At 59.4% G+C, this 23,929-nt stretch overlaps 3 protein-coding genes across 9 annotated transcripts in view; 2 read left to right on the forward strand and 1 right to left on the reverse strand.

The window, feature by feature from the left end:
• AGAP3 (ArfGAP with GTPase domain, ankyrin repeat and PH domain 3) overlaps positions 1–12,453 on the reverse strand; it is a gene marked incomplete at its 5' end in the record, with an annotated part of 52,696 nt that extends 40,243 nt beyond the window's left edge. For all 4 annotated transcript variants that reach the window (XR_013999565.1, XM_081147469.1, XM_081147467.1 and 1 more), the window contains one exon: positions 12,108–12,453. Coding sequence is in view for 3 of the 4 variants with exons in the window: in XM_081147469.1 (XP_081003595.1) it covers positions 12,108–12,438 (331 nt within the window). The remainder of the gene's footprint in view (positions 1–12,107) is intronic.
• Positions 12,454–16,875: 4,422 nt separating this feature from the next.
• On the forward strand, positions 16,876–19,377 carry TMUB1 (transmembrane and ubiquitin like domain containing 1). Of its 2 annotated transcripts, none has more exons than XM_081146824.1 (3): positions 16,876–16,979; positions 17,856–18,274; positions 18,573–19,377. In XM_081146824.1, exons 2-3 carry the CDS (start codon positions 17,886–17,888, stop codon positions 18,922–18,924), a joined length of 741 nt encoding a protein of 246 aa, XP_081002950.1. In that variant the 5' UTR covers positions 16,876–16,979; positions 17,856–17,885; the 3' UTR covers positions 18,925–19,377. The 2 variants fall into 2 exon arrangements, with proteins under 2 accessions (XP_081002950.1, XP_081002949.1); XM_081146823.1 differs by lacking the exon at positions 16,876–16,979 and adding an exon at positions 17,339–17,496.
• Positions 19,378–19,538: 161 nt separating this feature from the next.
• On the forward strand, positions 19,539–23,884 carry FASTK (Fas activated serine/threonine kinase). 3 transcript variants are annotated; one of them, XM_081147476.1, is made up of 10 exons: positions 19,539–19,746; positions 20,597–21,019; positions 21,511–21,690; positions 21,823–21,962; positions 22,387–22,600; positions 22,703–22,862; positions 23,083–23,174; positions 23,262–23,397; positions 23,470–23,584; positions 23,678–23,884. In XM_081147476.1, exons 1-10 carry the CDS (start codon positions 19,665–19,667, stop codon positions 23,783–23,785), a joined length of 1,650 nt encoding a protein of 549 aa, XP_081003602.1. In that variant the 5' UTR covers positions 19,539–19,664; the 3' UTR covers positions 23,786–23,884. The 3 variants fall into 3 exon arrangements, with proteins under 3 accessions (XP_081003602.1, XP_081003603.1, XP_081003604.1); XM_081147478.1 differs by having other exon boundaries at positions 19,596–19,766; positions 20,563–21,019; XM_081147477.1 differs by lacking the exon at positions 23,470–23,584.
• The last annotated feature ends 45 nt before the right edge of the window (positions 23,885–23,929 follow it).

Below are 23,929 nucleotides of genomic sequence, written 5' to 3' on the forward strand. Positions count from 1 at the left end.
AGAGGCGGGAGGCTCACTCGGGGCCTCACACCCACCGTCAGCCTACTGCTCCACCCCAGCAGCGAGGGTCACACAGTTCGGGCCAGTTCACAACTGCCCCCCCCCACCGGTAACTGGCTCCTCCCCGATGTCCACCTCCCTGGGCCCCGGCGGAGGGAAAGCCACTCACACGCCCGGGGGCAGTCCGCTCACTGGACAGGTGGTGGTTTTTACAGCCTGAGCCAGCTGACCTGCCCAAAGCCCGAGCCGAACAGCAGGACATCCGTGTTTCCAGTGATCGCCTGGCTGACCCAGCTCTGACCCCTCGAGGAGGCACGGGAACTCCCACAGCGAGGACAGAGGACTTGACGCACTGCCACCCTCTCTCAGCACCAGCGGCTGGGCCCGCGCCAGACCGAGAGCCAGCGTGTCTCAGAGACGCAGCGGGAAGGCACCTCCCCAGCCTCCTGCCAGAGAGACAGGCTCACAAAGAACAGCTGGCCTCACCATGAATGCCACCCCCCAGCCAGCCCACGAGCACCTGCAGCCCGAGCACCTGCGCAGGCCCCGCTCTAGGGGGGCGCAGAGCTCCTCTCTCAGACACCGGGCCGCCCGCAGCCCCACCTGTGCTCTGCTCCCGGGACCAGTGGGCCCACCTGGCTGAGAGGGGACCCCGTGGCATCAAAGTGGCCCTAAGAGGGACAGAGCAGTGGGACACGGGCAAGGGAGCTCCCTGAGCGACCTCTAGTACCCAGTGGGACTCCTGGGCTGGGTGCAGGGCCGAGAGGCCCCTTGGTCGTTGGTTCAACATTACCTGCCAGGCCAGTGCTGGGCAGGGGGCTCGGGGCTCAGCGTCCAGAGGGGGAGCAGGGAGCAAAGCAGACAGCGGCTGGTGACAAATGCTAGTGAGGGACAAGCACGGCCTGCTCCAGGCCCCACGAGGCCAGGGAGGGCTGGAGTGGGGCGGGGGGGGCACCCAACAGACAAGGGCCTTGAACCCAAAAGGTGGGCATTGGAGCAGGTCAGAGCCAGGTTTAGATCCCAGCTCGCCTCGGTGAGAAACAGGTAAAGGACAGGAACGGCTGGAGGGGCTGCAAAGGGGCTCAGGGCCCCCTGAGGGAACCGCGCAGGGCCCGAGGGCCACAGCTGCAGGGGGATGGAGACCCAGGAAGGGGTAAGAAAGCCTACGACCACAGGTCAGGACAGGGGAGAGAGAGGTCCAAGAGGGGACGACCTCTGTCTTCTCTGGAGGGGCCTCGAGGTGTCCCGCCCACAATGTCACAATGAGCACATGAAAGGCAGAGAGAGGGCTGCCCAGCAGGCCCATCCGCTGGCTCCCAGGACAAGAGTTAACACAAGGGAGCTGGTGAAAAGGACAGGCATTTACTGATGCCACACCCGGGGGTGCTCCTGCCTGGCGAGGTCCACAGTCACCTCATCTCCAGGCAGGGAGGCAGGGAGGCAGGGAGGCAGTCCTGATGTCGGCGCTGGCGGGCGGCTGAGAGACAGGGCAGGGAGGCCAGCCTGGGCTGCCTTCCGTGCCACGTCCCAAGGGTATTTGTACGTTCGCAAACTTCCCGCTATTTTATGAATACGTAAGTCAGCACCAATTAAGGACAAAACACCGCAAACGACAAAAGTACTTACAAAAACAGCCCCTGCCTAAGATGCCAGGACGGGGTGAGGGGAATAATGTGACATCTGCTGGTGCCATGTAGCATCGTGGGTCATGGCCGCGGGGAAGGGGGCTAGCAGGACCACCCAGCCACCGCTCTGCTGGAAGGAGGTCCCAGGACGCAAAAACGCCCGGGGCCAGACTGGGCCCTGCCGCTGCGCAGCGACCTGGGCTAGCCACCCCCGCCCGCTAGGGCCTGCGCAGCACCCGGGCTGCATCAGCAGCACCCTGTTCCCTGACCGCGCACCTCACAAGCCAGCACTTCACCTGAGCCGTGTGCAAAGCCGCGACACAGGAGGCCAGCCGGTCCCCTGGGTGCTCGTACAGATTATGAATCTGTCCACCCACAGGCTCACGGCTGGGCCCGGCCAGCGGCGGTGAAAGGGCCGAGGGACGCGACACGGCCCTTCCCTGCCTGCCTTTCCTCTCCTCGCCCTAAGTCAGGATTGTCCTCCAGGCTGGGAGAGGGAGGCGAGGGGCAGAGGGAACACGAACAAGGGGGCGGCGGCCACATGGGATGGAACCGCCACACCGGTGACGTGAGCCACACGGAGGCCAGTGGCCAGCCCACTGGTAACCGAGACGCTGACTAACCGGGGCCCACACGCAGTCCCCAAGACTTGCGCACTGTCGTCCCGCAAGAGCGGGGCAAAGAATACAAACTGTGGCTCCCAAACTTGGGGGCGTGGGAACCCACTGACATTAACAAGTTTTGTGGCCGATCCTTCACAACAGTAGCTGTATTTCCAGATTTTAAGAAAATCCACACTGCCCTAGCCAGTTTGGCCCAGTGGTTAAAGCGCCGGCCCATGGACTGAAGGGTCCCGGGTTCGATTCCGGCCAAGGGCAGGTATCTCAGTTGCAGGCTCGATCCCCGGCCCCAGTGGGGGCAAGTGCAGGAGGCAACCAGTCAAGATGTGTCTCTCTCACACCAATGTTTCTCTCTCCCTTCCACTCTCTAAAAAGCAATGGAAAAAAATATCCTCAGATAAAGATTAAGAAATAAAATAAAATAAATCCACAGCGACAAAAAGCTATGAATTCGGGAACTGTTTTCGATGGGTGTGTCTGCTATCGATCACCACGGCCTTACCAGGTCCCATAAATGAATGTTTGTTGAATGACTGAATGAAAATGGTGGGACATTGTGAAAGGTATGTTATTTTAAAACTTTAACTACTTTAGAAAAGTGAGTCCAAAAGGTGAATGCTCCTGTATTTGATTTTTAAAACAAACGTATTGTTATGTGATAGGCTAACGCGAGAGCTGTTCTTCCAGCATCACAGCTGCTGGCCACGTGCGGCTACTAAGCACTTGGAATGCAGCCAGTCCACAAGGAGAGGTGCTGGGGTGTGAACTCGGAGCAGAATTTGAAGACTTAGAATAAAAATAATGTAAAATATCTTATCAACAATGTTTATCCTGATTACGTGTGGAAAGGATGATATTTCAGAGATATAGACGAAATAAAATATAGTACTAAAATCTATTTCACCTTTTCTTACTTTCTTAATAGGACCACCTGAACATTTAAATTTGCATGTGACTCTCAGGGGTGGGGCCAAAGTAGGTTTACAGTTGTGAGTACTCAAAACACAGTTTATTCTTGTATTATTTATTAACTATTCTATTATTTTCCATACAATCAACTGTAAACCTACTTTGGCCCCACCCTGTACATGCGGAGTTAGAGGAAACACTTTATTTTTAAATTGATTTTGGAGAGAGAGAGAAAGGGAGAGGGAGGGAGAGATAGAAACATCAGTCAGCGATGAGAGGCAGTTATCCGACTGGCTGCCTCCGACTGGGGACGGAGCCCAAAACCTGGGCATGTGCCCTGACTGGGAATCGAACTGGTGACCTCTTGGTTCATGAGTTGACGCTCAACCAATGGAGCCACACCGGCCGGGAGAGGAAACACGTTAATCGACAGGCAAACCATGAAATGAAGGCTATCCTGGTGGCTGTGTGACACACCCTTGTAACAAGCTGTGATCCAGGGTCCACAGCTGGAACCTCAGATAAATCCCGACTTGGCAGCCCTGCCCCAGGGCCTCCGGTGCTGTGCCAACAGACCCCAAACTGCCCTGCAGGGTCCGGCTCGGGTTCAGGAAACACCCCTGGAGGAGCCAACCGCTGGGAGCAGACCTGAGGTGCACACACCCGCACCCTCACTCAGTGCTCACCACCACCCCGGAAGGCAGCCTGGACAGCTGGGTTGTGAGAGGGGGACCAGAGCTGCCACATGTGAGCACTTCCTAGGGGCTGGGGCTGGTCTAAAAGCTTTCTGAGCATTAACTTACTTCACTTTCCCACCTAACACCATGAAATGGGGGCTTGTTAACATCATTTTAGCAACAAGGAAGCCAAGACACAGAGAGGTTAAGGAACTCGCCCAAGGTCACACAGCGACCAAGCGGTAGAGGTCTAGGGTTCAAATCTCGCCAGCCTGGCTCCAGAGCTGGGATTGTAAACACTCCCTCATCCAGGCTCTGACGGGAGGAGTGACGGACGCCCAGGCTTCACTCCACCACAGCACCCAATGCAGAACAGTCTGGAATAGTCTAGAAGCAATAACCAAGCAGAGGGGGGCTTCGGAGTGACCGAAAGCCACCAAACCTTCACAGCTTTTTGCCAAAGGCCTTGAGGTCTTCATTTAGGGACGATTTAACAAAAAAATCCTCATGGGTCCCTCCCTGGAAGAGCCCAGGCAGAGGAGGGGCCGGGAGCGCCCGCCAGGAGCAGACTGGAGCCCCCCCTGCATGACACGCGCAGACACGCACACGCCGAGAGGCTCTCACTCCGCTCCAGAGCTCGGGCTCTGGGCCTGCAGGCCACAGAAACATCAAACTAAAGGCAAAAGAGAAGCACCGTTGTCGGCAGGCCCCAACGGTATAAGGAGGGTATTGAGAGAAAAGAGAGAAATAAAAATACACACTATAAACAGGCACAAAACCAGCTCAGGCTCCTCCCTCTGGGACCCCGAGGGTGGGGTCACCCTTCGCGGGGCCCGAGACGGCGCTTACCCAGCGACACAGGAATGTACGCTTCAGGAAAATCTATACGAAGAGGTGATAATTGTCCTACACGTAGTAAGAAAAAGAGGAACAAGCCCAAAAGGAAGGATATAAACAGAATTAAACAAAATACAAATGACCAAACAACAACATGGAAAATCATTTCGTCCATTTTTTAACCAATCGGGTGGATAGCGAGGGGTCAGGGAACAGGTGGTGTCTGTCCCTGGAACCGGGAGGGCAGCGAGGCCCCACAAATATGCACACCCCAAAGTCTCACTATGCTATTCCTCCTGGGAATCTGTCTGAAGGAAATAACCAAACAAGTGCTCGAAGATCTACGTCCAAGGAAATACATAATAAACTTCCACGCTGACACGGGGCACCACGCAGCCTTTTAAAACGACAGCATTCACTGGGTGCTTGCTGTGCCAGGCGCTGCTGTGAGCCCCTTGCGTGCACAGCCCCCCACACGCACGCACACGCCTCAGCGCACCCTACCGGCAGGTTTTGTTATTGCCCCTCCATCTCACATGGGGAAACTGAGGCACAGGAGATCCCATCTCTCCGCACAGGACCTCTTCAACCACCAGCTCCTTGAGGGGACCCAGGCAGCGTGTGTGGCGCAGAACATGGCAGGGACGGAGCCTGCACCCCGGACAAGTGGGACTCAAGGCCAGACAGCCAAGACCCAGATGGTTCAGACGCTCCCGTGCAGGGTCACGGCCACGTGTGCACATGTGCGTGTTTCCCGGGTTCCCACGGCCAGTCAGCGCGCAACAGGACCTGGGGCCCAGGAATCCTGTCGCCCCGTCAGGGAGCTGCTAGAGGGGCCTCTCGTGAATCTGTGCCTCTCTGGTTCCCCTTCTCTGGCCGCGCATTTTCCACACACACCCTCCTTCTGCTGTGAAACACCAACAACCTCACAGCGATCACCGAGCAGCTGACAGCAGATAAGCGGACGGAAAACGGACAGGAAGGGCACACGTCAGAGTCCACGCAGGTACCTCTTAGGGGGAAGGCAGAGCACGCACATTTCTTCTACTACCCTGCACACGTGAATTTGTTACAACAAGCAGGAGTTATTCTTGTCATTTGAATATATATTTAAACTTTAACAATATTTAAGTACTTTGAAGAATTTCCTGATCAAGCACCTACTATGCGCCTATCCACATCCGGGCTCCTCGCCGAAGACAGAGGCAGCTCCGTGAGCCACCGTCCAGCTGGGGACTCAAGATGTCAGAGGACAGTTACAGCCGGCAAGGAGAGCCCTGGGTGGCCCTTAAGTTACAGTCTAAACATTTCTAAACGTGAAACGCAAGGTCAAAAGCATCCCTGAGAGGCACCTAAGAAGGGCAGACCGGGGTCCTGCACGGCCCCCCAAAGCTCACTGGTCCATCCCTGAAGGGCAAAAGCAAGACTGGAGCTGGAAAACCAGGTGAGGCCCCTGATTCTGCCGCTCCTCCTGTGGCCTGGGGGAGTCCCCCTGTCCAAGTCCTAGGCTATCTCATTTGCAAACGGGGATAATAACTTGCACATCTCAAAAGAGCCCGTGGGGACAGGAACCCTATGCTGCATCGGCCCCGAGACGCTCTCCGGCAGGTAGGCAGGCAGAAGAATACTAATCGGTGCACTTCTGCACAGAGCAATGTCCCCATTCTCCAAGCAGGTGTCCCCCACACCTCCCTTTCCCATGTCCACAGCCTCAGGCTCAGCCCCAGGCTCCAGCGGCCTGTCCCTTACCCCCTAGCCTGCAGGGTGGAAGTCAGCGAGGGTCAGAGGAAACAAACTGGTTAAACTGATTTTGAGTTACCTGCCTATTAAAAAGAAAATGAGAACAAGCCAGAGGGTCCAGGCAGGTGGGTGTTTAGAAGACGCTAAGTGGCGACACAGACCCTCTCAGGGCCCTGTCTGCCTCCCCCAGGCCTCAGCTCACCCAAGCTAGTCCCGCTTTTCAAGAAGGGCATCTTTGCCCAGCCGGCGTGGCTCAGTGGTTGAGCGTCGACCCATGAACAAGGAGATGGAAGTTCGATTCCCCGTCAGGGCACATACCAAGGTTGTGGACTTGGTCCCCAGCAGGGGGTGTGCAAGAGGCAACCGATCAATGACTCATCATTGATGTTTCCATCTCTCCCTCTCCCTTCTCTTTGAAATCAATAAAAACATTAAAAAAAAAAAAAAAGAGCATCTTTGCTCCCTCCCCTCCTGAGGTTCTGAGGGCTCACAGAGCAAAGGCACTGTGTGGACACTAAGAGCCCACTAATCTGCTTCCAGCTCCGCCTCTGATCCACCCGGCACTGCACGCCGTGGCCAAGGAGGCGTGCTCTCCAATGCAACCCTCCCAGGATAGCCCGTCTCCTGCAGGATCAAGCGCCATCTCGAATGATCTCCTGGAACACGGCAAGGTGTAAATGGATGATACAGGATAGAGCATTAAAACCACCGAACCAGGGTCCTCCTGCCTGTCCCTGTGGACTCAATGCCCCAGCCTGCTGCTCCCTGAACACCACCTGCTGCTCTTACCATCCCCTGCCGCCTCTTGAAACCTGTCCCTTCTCCCAGACCCCGTGCCCAGCACTCACATTCTGTTAAAGAAATAAATGGTAGCCCGGCTGGCGTGGCTCAGCAATTGAGCATGGACCTATGACCCAGGAGATCCGAGTTCGATTCCAGATCAGGGCACACGCCCGGGTTGCAGGCTCAATCCCCAGCAGGGGCCGTGCAGGAGGCAGCTGATCTATGACTCTCATCGTTGATGTTTCTATCTCTCTCCCTCTCCCTTCCTATGAAATCAATAAAATATATTAAAAACAAATAAATAAATGGTAAAATAAATGATAAACACTGGCCACAGGATATTTGTATTTACCAGGGGGTGTCCCCCACCTGCCAGTGAATGGGGAGGGGGGGGTCCTCCCTGTCGCCTGAGGTCAGGCTGGGGTGGGTCTTTCCATCCCTCTCATGTAACCTTAAGGAAAGGGGTCTTGAGAAGTCTTCCCCAGTATCTAACTTTTGCCCTGATTTTTTACAAACCTGGGTTTATTCCTGTCGCTCCCAGTCCCCCGTCTGGTACCTCCAACAGGCTGATCCATTCACCTCCAGGTCCAGAGAGCAGCTGTAGCCCCTCCTCTCCCCTCCTCCCCTTCCTTCCTGCCTTCCAGGGAGCTAGGTGCAACTGGGCCACACAGTAGGAGCTAAATAAATGTATCTAGAGCAAGTGCAGCTCTCCCTGGCCACCGGCACCCACACGGATATCCTCTTTTAAAGAATTCCTAGAGCTCTTTTGTGCAAAGTCCTAAATAGGCAACCAGCCCCCCACCAGGCACTCATTCCCTAAACCAGCTAATTATGGGAATGGCCCCAGGAAGTTTCCAAACGCAGACCCAGATCCCCACATCCCAGGCCTCTTGGAGGGAGTCTCAGAAATTTGTACTTTAGCAAATCCCACAGGTGAGCATCCTGTCCAGGTTGGGGGGATGCCCCTTCCCCCCAGGACAGGCGAAAGGGCAAAGGAGGTAGCTTCCCTGTCTCTAAAATGGATACAATTCTCTCTGCATCTCAAGGCTATTGCTAGGATCTAGCCACAGGACACACAGAGACCGGGGACAAACTCTAAAGCCCCAGGCAGGCCTGCCAGGAAGTGTGTGGCTGCTGAGTCCCACTGAGCCCCCACCCCAACACCCAACACGTCGGCCACAGCTCAGCGCCCCGCTCTCTCTAGCCTAGATCTAAACCAACAGAAAAACCCTCTTTAGGATGTTACCAAGCCCTGGGCCCAGGGAGGCAGGAAGAAAGTCCCCCAAGAGTGAGGTGAGAGTGAGAACAAGCCAGCCTGCCTCTGGAGCGCTCAGAGGAACTCTGCTTAAAAAAAAGACCCAAGGGGAAAGCAGGGACAAGAACAAATCACCCAGTAGACAAAAACCCGGTCCCTGCGTACAGCAGCAGCCATGTGGCACACCCATGGTCAAGGTCTACTCCCTGGGGACCTTGGGAGCCCAAGCCTGCCTGCCCTCCCCTGGGGCAGACCTGCGGGGAGGGGGCATATCTTCTCAGGGACAAGCTTGCCTTTCCAGGCCACCTGCTGGGACAGGAAGGGCTGCTTCTCCCAACAGCTCACCTGGCTCCTGCTCACTTGGCCCAGCTCCCTGCATTCCAGGTGCCCAGGCTGTCCCCCATCTGGCCTGAGGCCCAGTTCCTCTGCAGCCTTCTTTCTAAGACACAGCAGGAGACCCAAGCAAGTCCCTGGAGCTCTTTTTTCTGCAGGATCCAGGCTGAGGCCCAGCCTGATTGCTGGCAGATCAGCCTGGATACCCTCCCTTCCCTGAGCCTCAGTTTCCCCACCAAAGAGGTGCGAGCAGCTCAGAGGTTCTGCACGTGGTGAGCCTTCCACCCCTGTCCCAGCTTCTGGTTAGACTTCTTTCATTCCTTAAGACCTTGGGGTGGACATGTTTTCTCTTTCTTTGGCCCTTGGTGGGAAAAGGAACTTTTCTTTCTTTCTTTTTTTTTAAATATATCTTTATTGATTTCAGAGAAAGGAAAGGAGAGGGGGAGAGAGAGAGAGAGAAACATCAATGATGAGAGATTCATTGATCGAGCCCACAACCCGGGCATGTGCCCTGACCGGGAATCGAACCCTGATCGCCTAGATCCTAGGTCGATGCTCAACCGCTGAGCCACACCCGGCCAGGCAGGAAAAGGAACTTTTCAAAAACGGTCTGCACCTCCCCTCAAACCTTGTCCTAAAAGCCCGCAAAGCTGAATGCTCCTCAGCTTCCCCCTGCCCTAACCATGGGGTCAGAGGTGACCGAGAGAAGCAGAGAGAGGACAGGAGGGCAAGGAGCCACTGTACTTCCTCAGTCGCAGACGGATCCTGCCTGCATCTCCCAGGTCACCTTCAGAGCTGGGACACAGAAACCCTTCACTCGAGTATTTACCGGAGTGAGGCGGAGGCTTATGATACACCAGGAAAATGTCATTCCTTCCCACTACGAGGCTCATCCCTAGTAAACACAGGATCTGCCTCCCAGGCCAGGAGTGTGTTTATGTAACAGCCGCAACCCAGGTCTGCTGGGCCCTGGCAGCGGGGGCTCGGTCAGGCTCAGAGTGAGCAGGGAACCGCCCGAGAAGCTGCTCCCCTCCCTCGGCCAAGAAACAAGGTGGGGACGCCGCTTCTCGGGACGGCAGCAATATGGTTTGGCAGATGGAGAGAGGAAGGATATAGGGCAGAAATTGGAGAAGTTTTCTGGGGTTTTTGATGCCTGCCTACAGCAGAAGAGCTGGGGAGACAGAAGTGGGAAAGCAGGGGTGAGGTGGGTAATAAAAATGGGTTCCAGGAAAGAAGATGGAAAAAAGGGGGTGGGGGGGAAGCAAGAGGTGGGAGGCCTTGCCAAGAAAGAACACGGAAGCAGGGATCAGGAGAGCTGAGAACGGATGTGTGAGGAGCAGCTGGGCCTGGTGACAGTGAGACATCAGGTCCCAGGATTCATAGGGGTAATACCAAGCTCCCAGGCTACTAAGCAGGAACATGGGGTACTTCCAAACCACAGTGGGGAAGTTGGTCACGGGGGAGGGCACTACGAGGGGGAATTTGCCTGTTGTGTTGAATGTAAGATGGGTGAAAATCCAAGTGCGCCTGGCAATCAGGGCCTTCACATCACTGAAGATGCCGCGTCAGAGACTTCCTGAGCTGGGGGGCAGGGGTTAATCATTGACAAAGGAAACAGAGTTAGCCTTGGAAGCTGAGATTCCTGCCTCTCCCTGCTCTGGGAGAGGCTCTGCGACAGATGTCTTCCCTCACCCCTTCTGTGGCTGTCCCTCCAAGTCTCTACACCCAAAAGGGTGGGGGTGGGATCTTGGAGCTGATCGGGGACTTTTCTTACTTCCTCCAAAGGGCCCCGAAGCTGCAGGGAATGACTGCTCTCCCTGCCCCACCCCCTTCAGCTCTAGAAGGAAAAATTGGTCATCTCCTCTCTTTGAGGCCGCTGGGGCTCACACAAATGCCATCTCCAGGTCCCCAGCCACAATGGTGATTCAGGCCATTTACTCGGATCCATGTTAATGAGTTCTTTTTCCTGTCACCTAATTAGTTCACAATGAACTCAGCCTTGAGAGGAAAGAGGCTAGAGAGGGCTGGGGAAAGGACAGAACGCAGTTGGACTGAGATGTCACAACAAAAGGGCAGGACCCCAGCTCTACTGGGGCCCTTTACACTCAAAAGACCCAGCCACAGGGAGCTCTGAAAGCAGAAAGGGGGTGTGGAGGGGAGGAGCCCCCAGGGCCTCAGGCGAAGAAGTGAAAATGGGAGTGGGGGCCCTAACTGTGAGGCTCAAGCAAGTGGACAGGCCCCCTGCGCACAATTCCGTGTCATCAGCAAAAGGCCTTGGGCTCCCCCCGCATTTCCACTACCGCCGAACCCACCACCTGCTGGTGGGCGTTCCCCCTTCAAATGGAACCGGAGGAGGAAGCAGATGGCCCAGGGCTGAGGCCCATCTGCCTACTGGGCACTCAAAGGTCGCCATGCCACAGGGGCGCCTGCGGGTGGTGCCAGCCCCCGCCACACCAGGGGTCGAAGGGCATCTACCAGCAGCTTGCTCCTGCTTCCTCTGTCCCTCCGCAGCTTAAGTTCAGGGTACAAGAGCCTAGAGAAAGGAGCGCTGGGCAGCGCGGGGTTTCAGTCCCTACCTACCGCCCCGCACCCTGTCCCTGGAAGTTGGTCGATGCCCCCGCGAGAGGCTTCCCTAGAAAGCAGCGGCGGGTCCCGGCGCGCGTGGGACGCGGCCGAGGCGCGGATGGACTGGCCAGCGCCGCCCACGCGGTCGCCGAGCCCCAGCGCCCCAGCGCCGAGTGAGGCCCGGCCCACCCCCGGGCCTCGGCAGCCTGCGGGATGTGCGTCGGGAGAGGGCGCGCCGCTGCCACCGCCGCCCTCCCTGGCCCGCGGGCGCTGGGCCCGGGAAGGCTGCCATCCGCTAACGGGAAGCCCCGATCCCCTGCCCGCCGCCGGGCAGAGCCTGGGCAGCGCCTGGGCAGCAGCTGAGAGGCCTCTGGGGCAGCGGCCCCACCTCCCGGCCGGCCCAGGCCCTCCGCCGCGCCCACCCTCCCGGGCCATGCCTCACCAGATTTGGCCCAGCCCCCTCTCCCGGAACCTCTGCGGCTCCGAGCGCCCCCGTCCCCGGAGAAACACTACCCTCGAGCCCTGGGGCACTAAGAGCAGAAAACATACACCCTGGCACGGGACCGGCCCCCAGCCCAGAGTGCCCCCAGGCGACATATGGCGAAGCCCCGGACACCGGCTCCGCAGCGCCGGCGTTCAACACGCCGCGTGGCCCGGACGCGAGGCGCGCGAGGACCCCCGACGGGGAGCGAGCGGCCAGGCCGAACCCGCAGGGCCCGGGGAACCACCGCGCCCCGGCTCCCACAGCCCCGGCGCCGCTCACCCTCGATGGAGATGACGTGCTCCCGGATCTGGTTCTGCAGCGCCAAGTCCTCCATGCGCTCGATCAGGTCGTAGATGGCGTAGATATTGGGATGCACGGACTCGAAGCGCTGGATCTCGGCCCGGATGGCCGCCGAGTTGGAGAGCGCGAACTGCTGGGGGGGCCCGCCGGCCAGCTGCTGCGAGGGGCCGCCGCCGCCCCCGGACCCCGGACCCGCGCCGCCGAACTGCCCGCCGCCCCCCGCGCCTCCGCCGCCGCCGCCGCCGCCTCCCGGGGCCGCCAGGCTCGGCTGCTGCTGCGGGCTCTGCCCCCCGCCCGCCTGGAAGTTCATGGCTCCGAAGCCGCGGGGCCCGAGGCGGGCCCGGCCGAGGCCGGGGCGGCTCTGCGGCGGCGGCGGCGGGCCGGCGGGCGCGCGGGGCTGGCGGCGCTGGGACTACGGAGCCAGCGGCGCCGGGCTAGTGCATGGGGCCGGGGGCCGGGGGCCTTGGCCGGGAGGCGCCGCCGCGCACGCTGTGGCCACCGCTGCCGGGCGCTTCCCGGCGCCGCGATCCCGCCGCCTCCAAGCAGCCTCCAGCGGCAACAACAACGGCACCGGGAGCGCGCGGCCCGGGCCCTCCCCCCGCGTCATGCGCACGCACTGCCACCCCCGCCGGCTACAGCACACGCAGCCCGAGCCCCCCTCCCCGCCGCCCCCGCCCCTCCTGCGCGCGGGCCCCGCTCCCCCGCCCCTCGCTCGCGGGCTCGGCCGCCTCCGCCCCCGAGCGGCGCGCTCCAGCCCCGGCCCTCCGGCCCCTCCCACCGCGCCTCGGCCCTTCCGCCTCCTCTCCAGCCCCCGCCCGCGCCCGCCGCAGGGCCACCGCTCCGAGCGGACCGCGGCCGGGCCTCCTCGGTTCCGGCTGTCACTTTCGCCTTCCTGCGCAGGTCTGGGTGGGGGGTCCGATCTCCGGGCACCGCTCGCACAGCGCCCTGCGCCTGAGGGTGCTGATGAGCGCGGCTGATTGACCGAGGAGGGCCGCCAGCCCAGGCCCAGCTGCGCCTCCCTCACTTCGTCCTGCCTTGTGTGCGGCACAGGCCCCCTGTCCCCAGCCTGAGGTCATCCCTAGAGACCACCCCTCCCCTGGGGTTCTCTCTCCAGCTTTCCCCTGGCCTCTCCACTGCCAGCTGCAGCACAGAGGCTGAAATTCTGTTTCCAGTTCTCTCTGAGAGCTTCATTGGCGGGGCCCTTGGAAATGACACTTTGAACAACAATGCCCCCACTCCTATCTCCCCTCCTCTCCTTAAAGACCCCTCTGCGGAAGTGGGGAGGGTTCCCTGACCACTGCTGCACCCCACAGGTACATAGAAGGAAGAGGGAAATCACATAGGTCTTCTTCCCCAGCTCACGCCTTTCAGGAGACACCACAGCCCACATGACTGTCTTCACCCCTTTGTCCATCCTGTGTTCCTGTCCACTCCTCTGGGGCCGCGGAGCTCCCTTCACTGTCCCAGTCCTCTGCATTCCCACTGCCAAAGCTGTCTGCAGTTCAGCTATCCACCCCTCTCACCACCTTTCCTAAAACCCATAAGAGGCGGCATGTGCAGGACACTGGCCCAGCCAACCAGCCTGCCAGGGCTGCCTCCTTGGCTTCCCATGTCCTCTGGCACAGTTGACATGTGTCATCGTTTTTATTTTACTTTTTAAAATATCTCTTTATTGATTTCAGAGAGAGGAAGGGAGAGAGACAGAGATAGAAACATCGATGACGAGAATCATTGATCAGCTGCCTCCTGCACACCCCCTATTGGGCATGAAGCCTGAAACCTGGGCCTGGGCTCCAGTGTCCTGGATCATAGTTCCATGCTCAACCGCTGAGCCATGCCGGCCCGGCGGTGTCATCCACTTCCACTTCCCAGGCCAAGCTGGACCTTTTCCCAGCATAAAGTTGTACCCCACTTAACTACCCACCCGACTCTGCCCCAGTACCAACCCAGTCACCATTCCGAAGTTTCTTGTACCTTCCAAAGAACCAGATGTAAGCTAATGAACACTGAGGCCTCCCCACCTCCTGAGAGAGACGGATTCCACCTACCTGTTTGACCTTCAGGATGTCTTACACACTCTCTGGGCTTCATCTGCAAAATAGAGTGGTTGAACAGAACACCTAGTCCTGATGTTCTATATTCTAAAAGCAGTATCCAACATCTTTCAGATGCTTAATTAGAATCCACATCAAGAAGTTGCCACCAGGCCCATCCAGTGTGGCTCAGTGGTTGAGCATCTCCTTATGATCCAGGAGGTCAGGATTCAATGCCTGGGTTGTGGGCTCGATCCCCAGTGGGGGGGGTGCAGGAGGCAGCCGATCAATGACTCATCGTTGATGTTTCCATCTCTCCCTCTCCCTTCCTCTCTCTGAAATCAATAAAGACATATTAAAAAGAAATACTGCTACCGGGTACCTCCCAGGAGAGATGCTGAAGCTACAGAGCTTCTGAAATATGTTGCCCAGCAGCCAGCACACACCTACTGCAGCACTGGTGTGCTGTCTACATACTAGAGCACTGGTGTGTCTTCTGGTAGTATATGAGCCCCATGAGGGCAGGGACAGCATCTTACACATGCCTGGCATATAGTATATATTTAATACGTGTTTGTAGAAAAATATGGGTGAATGAGAGGGAAGGAACTAAAGATATTAGTTCTGTATGTTATAAATCTAAACTGACATTCTTCGCCCTGGCCAAGTAGCTCAGTTGGTCGGAGTGACATCTGTATCTGCCAGGGTTGCAGGTTTGATCCCGGATCAGGGCACATACAAGAATCAACCAATGAACTCATAAATAAAGTGGACCAACAAATCGATGTGGGTTTTTTTTCTTTCTCTGCCTTCTTCTCTCTAAAATCAATAAATTTTTTAAAAAAATGAAATAAACAGATTTCTTCTAAATGTATCTTTATTGATCTCAGAGAAAGGAGAAGGAGGGAAACATCAGTGATGGGAGAGTCTTCATTGATCAGCTTGCCTTCTGCACGCCCCCGACTGGGGATCGAGCCCGCAACCCAGGCATATGCCCTTACCGGAAATCAAACCACAATCTCCTGTATCCTAGGTTGGTGCTCAACCACTGAGCCATGCCCAGGTGGGCTAAACTGACATTCTTAAGGCAGCACTTGGAGTACTTACTCTTACAAGTAGGCATGTGCTATGGGAACACGAGGGTATATTACCTTTTTTAAAAAAAATATGTCTTTATTGATTTCAGACAGAGGAAGGTAGAGGGGGAGAGAGAGAAACATCAATGATGAGAAAGTGATGGATCGGCTGCCTCCTGCACGCCCCCTACTGGGGATCGAGCCCACAATCCAGGCATGTGCCCTGACCAGGAACTGAACCACCATCTCCTGGATCCTAGGCCGATGCTCAACCGCTGAGCCACGCCGGCTGGGCAAGGGTATATTACTTTTTGATCGAGACTGGCTTATAAAAGCCAGGGTGTGCCCTAGCTGGTTTGGCTCAGTGGTTAGAGCGTTGGCCCGTGGACTGAAGGGTTTTGGGTTCAATTTCTTTTTTTTTTTTTAATATCTTTATTGATTTCAGAGAGAGGAAAGGAGAGGGAGAGAGAGAGAAACATCAATGATGAGAGTCATTGACAGAGCCCGCAACCTGGGCATGTGCCCTGACTGGGAATCAAACCCTGATCGCCTGGATCCCAGGTCGATGCTCAACCGCTGAGCCACACCCGGCCGGACTGGGTTCAATTTCAGTCAAGGGCATTTACCTCATTTGCAGGCTCCTTCCCATCCCCAGCCTTGGTTATGCGCTCGTGGGAGGCAACCAATCAATGTGTCTATCACGTCGATGTTTCTCTCTCTCTTTTCTCCTGTCCACTGTCTCTGAAAAGCAATAGAAAAAATAGCCTCGGGTGAGGATTTTAAAAATAAAATTAAAAATCCAGGATGTGGGATCTCTGCAGCTACAGGAGCCCAGGGGAAGGAGGCAAAGCCCACAGAAATGAGCTGGCCTGAGCCAGGCTGGGGAATCAAATCAACATCCTCCACACAGGAGCATGCTAAGGACTCAATTTCCAAGTCCAGGTTTGAGTGGAGGGAGTGTACTGATACCAGCTGAGCAAACACCTGCCGTGTGACAGATTCCCTTACCTAGTTTCCACACTTACTTAACAAAACATCTAATTTCTTCCTTACAATTGCCTTATGAGGGAAGTCTCAGGAATGAAGAAATTGAGGTTCAAAGCGATTCAGGGATAAGGGACCAGCATTGTGTCAGGTTCCAAAGTCCATGCTTCCTTCACAGTCTTGCAGGTGCAAGGAGGAAGAGGGGTCCAGGGAGACAGGACAGCCCAAGCCACCTTGGCCAGCCCTGGGCACGAGCACGGGATACTCAGCCAGGCTGGTTACTGGGCTCTGGGCCGAAGAGTCAACTTGGGGGGGTCCAAGACGCCTCCTGGCGTTCACCTGACACGGGGGCAGGCCGAGCCACCCGAGCTCCCCAGAGCCTGCACCTCCAAACGCGCTCTCTGACGCGCTCAGGAGGACGCTGGTTTCTGCAGTGACAGCTGCCCTGGCTGCTGGCACAGGGAGGGGCCGGGTCCTGCCGCCCCCGGGACCTCTGGGGGGGCTGTGACAACTCCCGAGCCTGCCCTGCCCTTCCCTCTGCAACTGGAGGGCACCGGAACCCGTGCGCCGAGCCGCGCGCGCGGGTGCGCAGGGCGCAGGGCGGGGACTGCGTGCGGCCGGGACTACAAGTCCCACAATGCTCCGGACAGCGGCGGCGGGGAAAGGGGGGGCGGGGGGTGTCTCCAGGTGTCTGCGACCTCGGCGCCTCCCGCCCGGAAGTGCCCGAGGGTCCGCTATGGAGCTGGCGGAGCCGGGCGGTGAGTCCCCGAGCCGTGCCCGCGCCCACCCCGCCTCCCCGAGCCCCAGCCGTCACCCGCTCTCCCCGTCCCGGAGGCGCCCGCGCCCTCCTACGTCCCGGGGGCCGGAGGGGGGCGAGGCTGGGAGGGGTGATGGAGGAGTCGGGGATGCGGAGGGCGGAGCCCCCGGTTCCCCGGCGGGGTCTGGGGTCCAGCAGGGGCTGGGTTTGGAGAGGCCTCCCGAGGAGGCGAGGAGTCGGGCCGCCGCGGGGTGGGGCCGAGGCGGGTGGGGGGTGGCAACCTTCGGAGGCTCCCGATGGCCACGGGGCGGAGTTTGACGTTTGGTGTCGGGACGCGGCCCGCGTGGGTGGGTGGGGTTTAGGTAAAAGGGGGCGGGGGCGGCATAGAGGCCCTTTCTCTTCCCCCTTGGAGAAACTTGAGCGACGGAGCAGGAGATAGGCTTCGGGGGTAGATGAGCAGCTTTGGGGTGATACTGGTGAAGGAATAGAACTTTGAGATGAAGCAGACGGAAGAATAGGTAAGATTTAGGGTGAAGTTTGGTGGGGGTTGAATTTAGGGGAGAGGGTGCTCAGAAGGTCAAGGCCCTTATCTCCAGGTAGGGTTCCCGTGAATTGGGGAGCTGGTTGGAGACCTAGAACTCAGGTTACAAAAGTTAGGACTTGGAACCTGGTGATGGGAAGGGGCACATGAGGCAAGTTCGGGGCAACTGGGAGTCAAAACAGCCTGTGCCCCTGGGCTGGGGTTTGGGTAAGGGGATGGAGGAGTGAGGACTGTGGGAAGGTGGGGTGGGGTCAAGAGCCTGTTGAAATTCAGAGAGCTGTTGGCCCCCTATGAGCCAGCCCCTCAACCCCTCATGGGTTCTTTGTGCTTCTCCAGCTCAGTAGCACGGCAGGCAAGGCGGGTGCCATGGCCCTGATTGAAGGGGTGGGTGATGAGGTGACTGTCCTTTTCGCGGTGCTTGCCTGCCTTCTGGTGCTGGCTCTGGCCTGGGTCTCAACACACACATCGGAGAGCGCTGACCCGCTGCCCCAGCCATCAGGGACCCCAACACCAGCACAGCCCAGTGAAGCCATGGCGGTCACCGACAGCGTCACAGGGGAGGCCCCCGGAGCTGAGGCCCCCAGCCTGAGACACAGAGGTCAGGCTGCACACCCAGAGCTTGGCCCAGGGCTCCCAGCAACGCCACCCCCCCCGGACTCCCCCCAGGAGCCTCTAGTGCTACGGCTGAAATTCCTCAACGATTCAGAGCAGGTCGCTAGGGCCTGGCCCCACGACACCATTGGCTCCCTGAAAAGGTAAGCTGGGCTGAGGAGAGGAACCAAGTGCTGAGGAGTGGGCGGGAGTGATCATGGACCTGGAAGGGCCACGGGAGACACTTGAGACTTCCCCCCCATCTTATAGATGTGGGAACTCAGATGCCCAAATCACACACTGTACTGTTCCCCTGTAGCAGGAGGGAACCCCCTGGGGGGCCATGACCGGGGTGCGTGGTGGGTGTGTGGAGGGCAGAGGTGAGGGGTGGGAGTGTTATTCTGGGCAAGGGACTAGGATTGCCTGAGGCCTGCTCTATTACCCAGGTCCCTCTCTCCTCAGGACCCAGTTTCCCGGCCGGGAGCAGCAGGTACGGCTCATCTACCAAGGACAACTGCTGGGAGACGACACCCAGACCCTGGGCAGCCTTCACCTCCCTCCCAACTGCGTTCTCCACTGCCACGTGTCCACGCGGGTCGGTCCCCCACATCCCCCCTGCCCACCGGGGTCAGAGCCAGGCCCCTCCGGGCTGGAGATAGGCAGCCTGCTGCTCCCGCTGCTGCTCCTGCTGCTGCTGCTGCTCTGGTACTGCCAGATCCAGTACCGGCCTTTCTTCCCTCTGACTGCCACCCTGGGTCTGGCCGGATTCACCCTGCTCCTCAGTCTCCTGGCTTTTGCCATGTACCGCCCGTAGTGCCTCCACGGGCTCTGGGCAGCGTGGCCGGCCCTGCAGGACCTCGCTCCTCGCCACACCGAGGAAGCTGCTGTCTGCCCAGGCCCACCTCTGTGGCCTGCCTGTTCCAGCTGCCCTGGAGCCCAGCCCCGCGCAGCAGAGCTCTCCGGGGGCAGGTGGAGGCCCCTCCCTGTGACCTCCATGGCTCTGAGCCACCTCTTGGGGCTGCAGGCCCTCAGCCGCCACTGACAGTGGGCTCCTCCGGGTCAGCCAGCTGCTGTCGCTGCATTGGCGCTGGGCAGAGCGGGGCCACACCCCTGGGCCCGGCTTAATGTTCTGCCTGACGACCCAGCCACCTGGAGTCCCCTAATTGCTGCTTGTGCTTATTGGGGGACCCAAGGACCGTGGAAGGGTGGGAGGGGCCGAGGGAGTTCTCTGGCACTTTGTGCAGATTAAATAACTGTGACGTTTTCACTTCTGGCGTGTGTCTGAGCGTGGGGGACCCGCTGGAAGAAAAGGTGTGATGGGGACGGACTGGGGCCCGGGCCCTGCGCTCACCTTTCCTCCGCCTGCGAGCGGGGCTCCTCGGCCCCGCCCCCTGGCCCCGGCGCGGCGCGCGCAGCCTCCCGGAAGCGGGGGGCGGAGCTGGCGGCGCCCCGGCGCGCGCGGCATGACGGGAGCCACGTCTCCGCTGGCCGAGGGCTAAGCGGCGATTGGCGTCCGGGGGCTGCTGGGAAGATGGCGGGCTCGGTGGCCGGCGGATGAGGAGACCGCGGGGGGAGCCCGGCTCCCGGGCCCCGAGACCGACTGAGGGAGCGACCTGCGCGGGGCCTGGGGAGTCATGTAGGGAGGGCGCCTGCGGGGCGGGCCGCGGGAGGGCTGCGGGAGTTGGTGTCGGCGCCCGCGAGCGCGGTCTCCGGGCGCCCCCGGCCTGGGTGGGTGTGGGGGCCCCCGGCACCGCCGGCGCCGCGCCGCTGCAAACCCGTGCGCTCGGGCTCCACGGGCGCCCCCCGAGGCGGGCGCCGCGGCCTCGTTTCACAGGCGAGGAGGCTTAGGCAGAGAGACGAAGCCACTCGCCCAAGGTCACGCCGCTGGTAAGTGGGAGCGCCCGGCATGGAACCCAGGCCCGCCCGGTGCGGCGCCCGCGTGCCGCCCGCCGCGCTGCCGCCGCCTCCTGCGGGACGGGGAGCGGCCGGGGGCGGGTGTCGCCGGGCCGCGCCGGGCTCCAGGCGGGGCGCGACCGCCACTAACCAGAGGCGTGACCTCGGGCTTTCCCTGAACCCCTTCACCTCTCGGGGTCTGGGTTTCTCCACCTGTGAAATCGAGGTCATGCCAGCCCTGCCTGCCTCCCTCCCTGCCGCCCGCCTCCGGGGCGTGCGAGGAGGGCCGGAGGAGATGATGCATGTGGACTTGCTTTGTAAATGTCCCTGCGCTGAGAACACTGCAGCATTTTGATGGCTGTCTCAAAGGATGGAAGGAGGCAGAGAGAGAGAGAGAGAGAGAGAGAGAGAGAGAGAGAGAGGGGCGGGTGGGGAAGAAGACCAGAGCCGTCACCAAGAAGGGTGAGCACGAGTCTGGCTTGCTCTGACCCCAGGCCCCCCTCTGGATGGGGCGTGAGGTGAGGAGTAGATAGCAAGCAGGCTTTTCTCCCCTCTGGAGAAAACCTCACCCCCTTTTCTGGGCCGCCCCTCAGGGTCTCCGTCACCCAACTCCATGCTTCGAGTCCTGCGCGCTGCCCAGGCCTCTGCTGCTCGGCTGTCTGGCCTGCTGCTGCTGCCGCCAGTACAGCCCTTCTGTCTGGGGCCCAGCAAGTGGGGGGACCGGCCTCCTGGAGGAGGCCCCCATGCAGGTCCCGTGCGGGGGCTGCAGCGGCTCCTGGAACAGGCGAGGAGCCCTGCGGAGCTGCTGCGCTGGCTGGGCCAGAACCCTACCAAGGTGCGGGCCCACCACTACCCTGTGGCGCTTCGCCGTCTGGGCCAGCTCTTGGGGTCTCAGCCACAGCCCCCTCCCGTGGAGCAGGCCACACTGCAGGACTTGAGTCAGCTCATCATCCGAAACTGCCCCTCCTTTGACATTCACACCATCCACGTGTGTCTGCACCTTGCAGCCTTACTTGGTGAGGAGGGTGCCTGGGGGTGGGTGTTACCGAAAGAATAGTAGAGAAGAGCAGTAGAGGACCTAAGATCGCTGATAGAATTCACCTCTTAGGCCTTGCCAGGAATGGCCATACCCCCCGACCCACTGCTGTTCCCCCACAAGCACAGCAGACATCAGAAGTCAGGCAGCATTTATTGCAGCTTGGCCAGGGTGCTACCCCAGATTCCTTCTACCATAGTGCTCTAGGGGCCACCACAGTGTCACCATTAGCACTAGATGGGAACGTATTTGCCATCTTTGTATAAGGCTTTCCCTGCGAGCTGTTCTGATTCCTTAGTTCACACAGTATTCACATCTCACTAGTGTTTCCACCTAACACTATAGCAAATCTTCCAGCCCAGAAAATGGAGATGAGAGAGGTTGGGGATCCACTAAAAAGCCCAGGACTGGAGCAGAGCAGAGCAGCTCCCTGTTAACCAGGACTGCCTCCTCTGACCCTCTCCGTCTCAGGCTTCCCATCTGATGGGCCCCTGGTATGTGCCCTGGAGCGGGAGCGAAGGTACCGCCTCCCTCCGAAGCCTCCCCCTCCTCTGCAGCCTGTCCTTCGTGGTGGGCAAAGGCTGGAAGCTGCTCTGAGCTGCCCCCATTTCCTGCGGCATCCACGGCAGCACCTCATCCGAAGCCTGTCAGGTGCTGGAGGGGGTTAAAGGCAGGTTGGGGGTCAGGGGCTGAGGAAGAGGCAGGTGGTGGGGTCTGGGCTAAGGTGGACACTAGCCTGGGGGTCTGGCCTGAGGGTCCATCGTGATACGCTGTTCTTCACAGACGCCAGGCCAGAGGAACTGACTCCCCATGTGATGGTGCTCCTGGCCCAGCACCTGGCCCGACACAGGTTGCGGGAACCCCAGCTTCTGGAAGCCATTGCCCACTTCCTGGTGACCCAGGAGGCCCAGCTCAACAGCAAGGTGGGATTGCCTCCCACACTTTTCAGCCACCAGTCAGGCCCAGCCCCTGTCCAGCCAGGCCCTGTCCCCAGGGTTCCTTCTCACACCCTCCTCTCACCTTGGCTTCTCCACCTCCCAGCACCTGCCTGCTTCTCTGCAGTCCTCCAAGCACTCAGCGCTCTTAACTTCATTGATCCCACCCCTCCTCTAGGCCTTTAGGGCAGGGCCCCACAGCAGTGTCTCCACCTGTTTGGTGGTTGATTGCATGGGGCTCAAGACACTGCTTAGGCCGTGAACTTCTGGTGTGCCTCAGGTAGAGGGTGGTTCTGCCTTTGCAGTGATGTGCTGAGCTTGCCTTGCAGGCCAAGCCTCCCTGAGGCTCACCTCAAAGGGTTTTGGAAAACTGTTTCTTGCGGGGCAGTTGATGGCTGCTCTCCCTTCACAGGTGGTGCAGAAGCTGGTCCTGCCCTTTGGGCGGCTGAACTACTTTCCCCTGGAACAGCAGTTTATGCCCTGCCTTGAAAGGATCCTGGCTCGAGAAGCAGGGGTGGCCCCCCTGGCCACTGTCAACATCTTGATGTCACTGTGCCAGCTGCGGTGCCTGCCCTTCCGAGCCCTGCAGTTTGTCTTTTCCCCAGGTTTCATCAACCACGTCAGTGGTGCGCAGACAGGAAGACTGGCTGGGACCCGGAGGGCTGGCAGGCAGGGGAGAGTGGGATGGGGGTCTGCAGCCCAGCGAGCCTCAGTCCCCTTGCCTGCAGGCACCCCTCATGCCCTGATTGTGCGGCGCTACCTCTCCCTGCTGGACACGGCCGTGGAGCTGGAGCTCCCAGGATACCGGGGTCCGCGCCTTCCCCGAAGGCAGCAAGTGCCCATCTTCCCCCAGCCGCTCATCACCGACCGTGCCCGCTGCAAGTACAGGTGGATGGGGCAGCTTGGGGAGGGGAGGGGACCAGCCCAGAAGAAGCAGAGTAGAAAAGCCAGAGAACCGGGACTCATCTAGGCTGATACACTGAGCAGTCATAAGAAATGGGCCTTGAGGCAGCAAGGGCATCTGCCCAGGGACTCTTTAGAGCTAGTGGGGATGGAGCTAGGAGACTCCCTGGACCTCCCCACCATCAATGTTCCTCTTCCCTCTCAGTCACAAGGATATAGTGGCAGAGGGGCTGCGCCAGCTGCTGGGGGAGGAGAAATACCGCCAAGACCTGACCGTGCCTCCAGGCTATTGCACAGGTGAGCTCCAGGAGGGTGGGCAGGCAGCCGGCTGACATGGAGCTAGGACTGAAAGCCAGTGGTCCTTTCTCTCCTGCCGCCTTTCAGACTTCCTGCTGTGTGTCAGCAGCTCTGGTGCTGTGCTTCCCGTGAGGACCCAGGACCCTTTCCTACCGTACCCCCCCAGGTCTTGTCCCCGGGGCCAGGCTGCCTCTCAGCCCACTACCCGAGACCCTGTCCAAAGGTAAGGGAAGAGGGCCAGAGGGCCTCCCCTGCCCTGACGGTGACCCTGAGCCACAGCTCACTCTCTCTCTAGGGTGGTGCTGATGCTGCGGGAACGCTGGCACTTCTGCCGGGATGGCAGGGTGCTGCTGGGTTCACGGGCCCTGCGGGAACGGCACCTGGGGCTAATGGGCTACCAGCTCCTGCCGGTGAGCCTCTTCTGCCCTGCCCCTCATGAGACTCTGCATCCCCAAACCCCCACCCACAGGGCCTGTGGGTAACCTGCTGCCCTCTCCCCGCAGCTACCCTTCGAGGAACTGGAGTCACAGAGAGGCCTGCCCCAGCTCAAGAGCTACCTGAGACAGAAGCTCCAAGCCTTGGGCCTCCGCTGGGGGCCTGAAGGGGGGTGAGGGGATACACATGGGGTTCACCATTGCCCCCCTATGGGGGGTGGACAATTTGCACTTTGGCTCCCTCTGTGTTTGTTCATTAAAGTCCCTTTCCTTCCCCTTCGCACATCTTGTTTCTGGAACGGGGACCAAGCTGGGTCCCCC

The sequence above is a fragment of the Miniopterus schreibersii genome (genome assembly GCF_964146895.1).
Source record: "Miniopterus schreibersii genome assembly, chromosome: 9".
Lineage (NCBI taxonomy): Eukaryota > Metazoa > Chordata > Mammalia > Chiroptera > Miniopteridae > Miniopterus > Miniopterus schreibersii.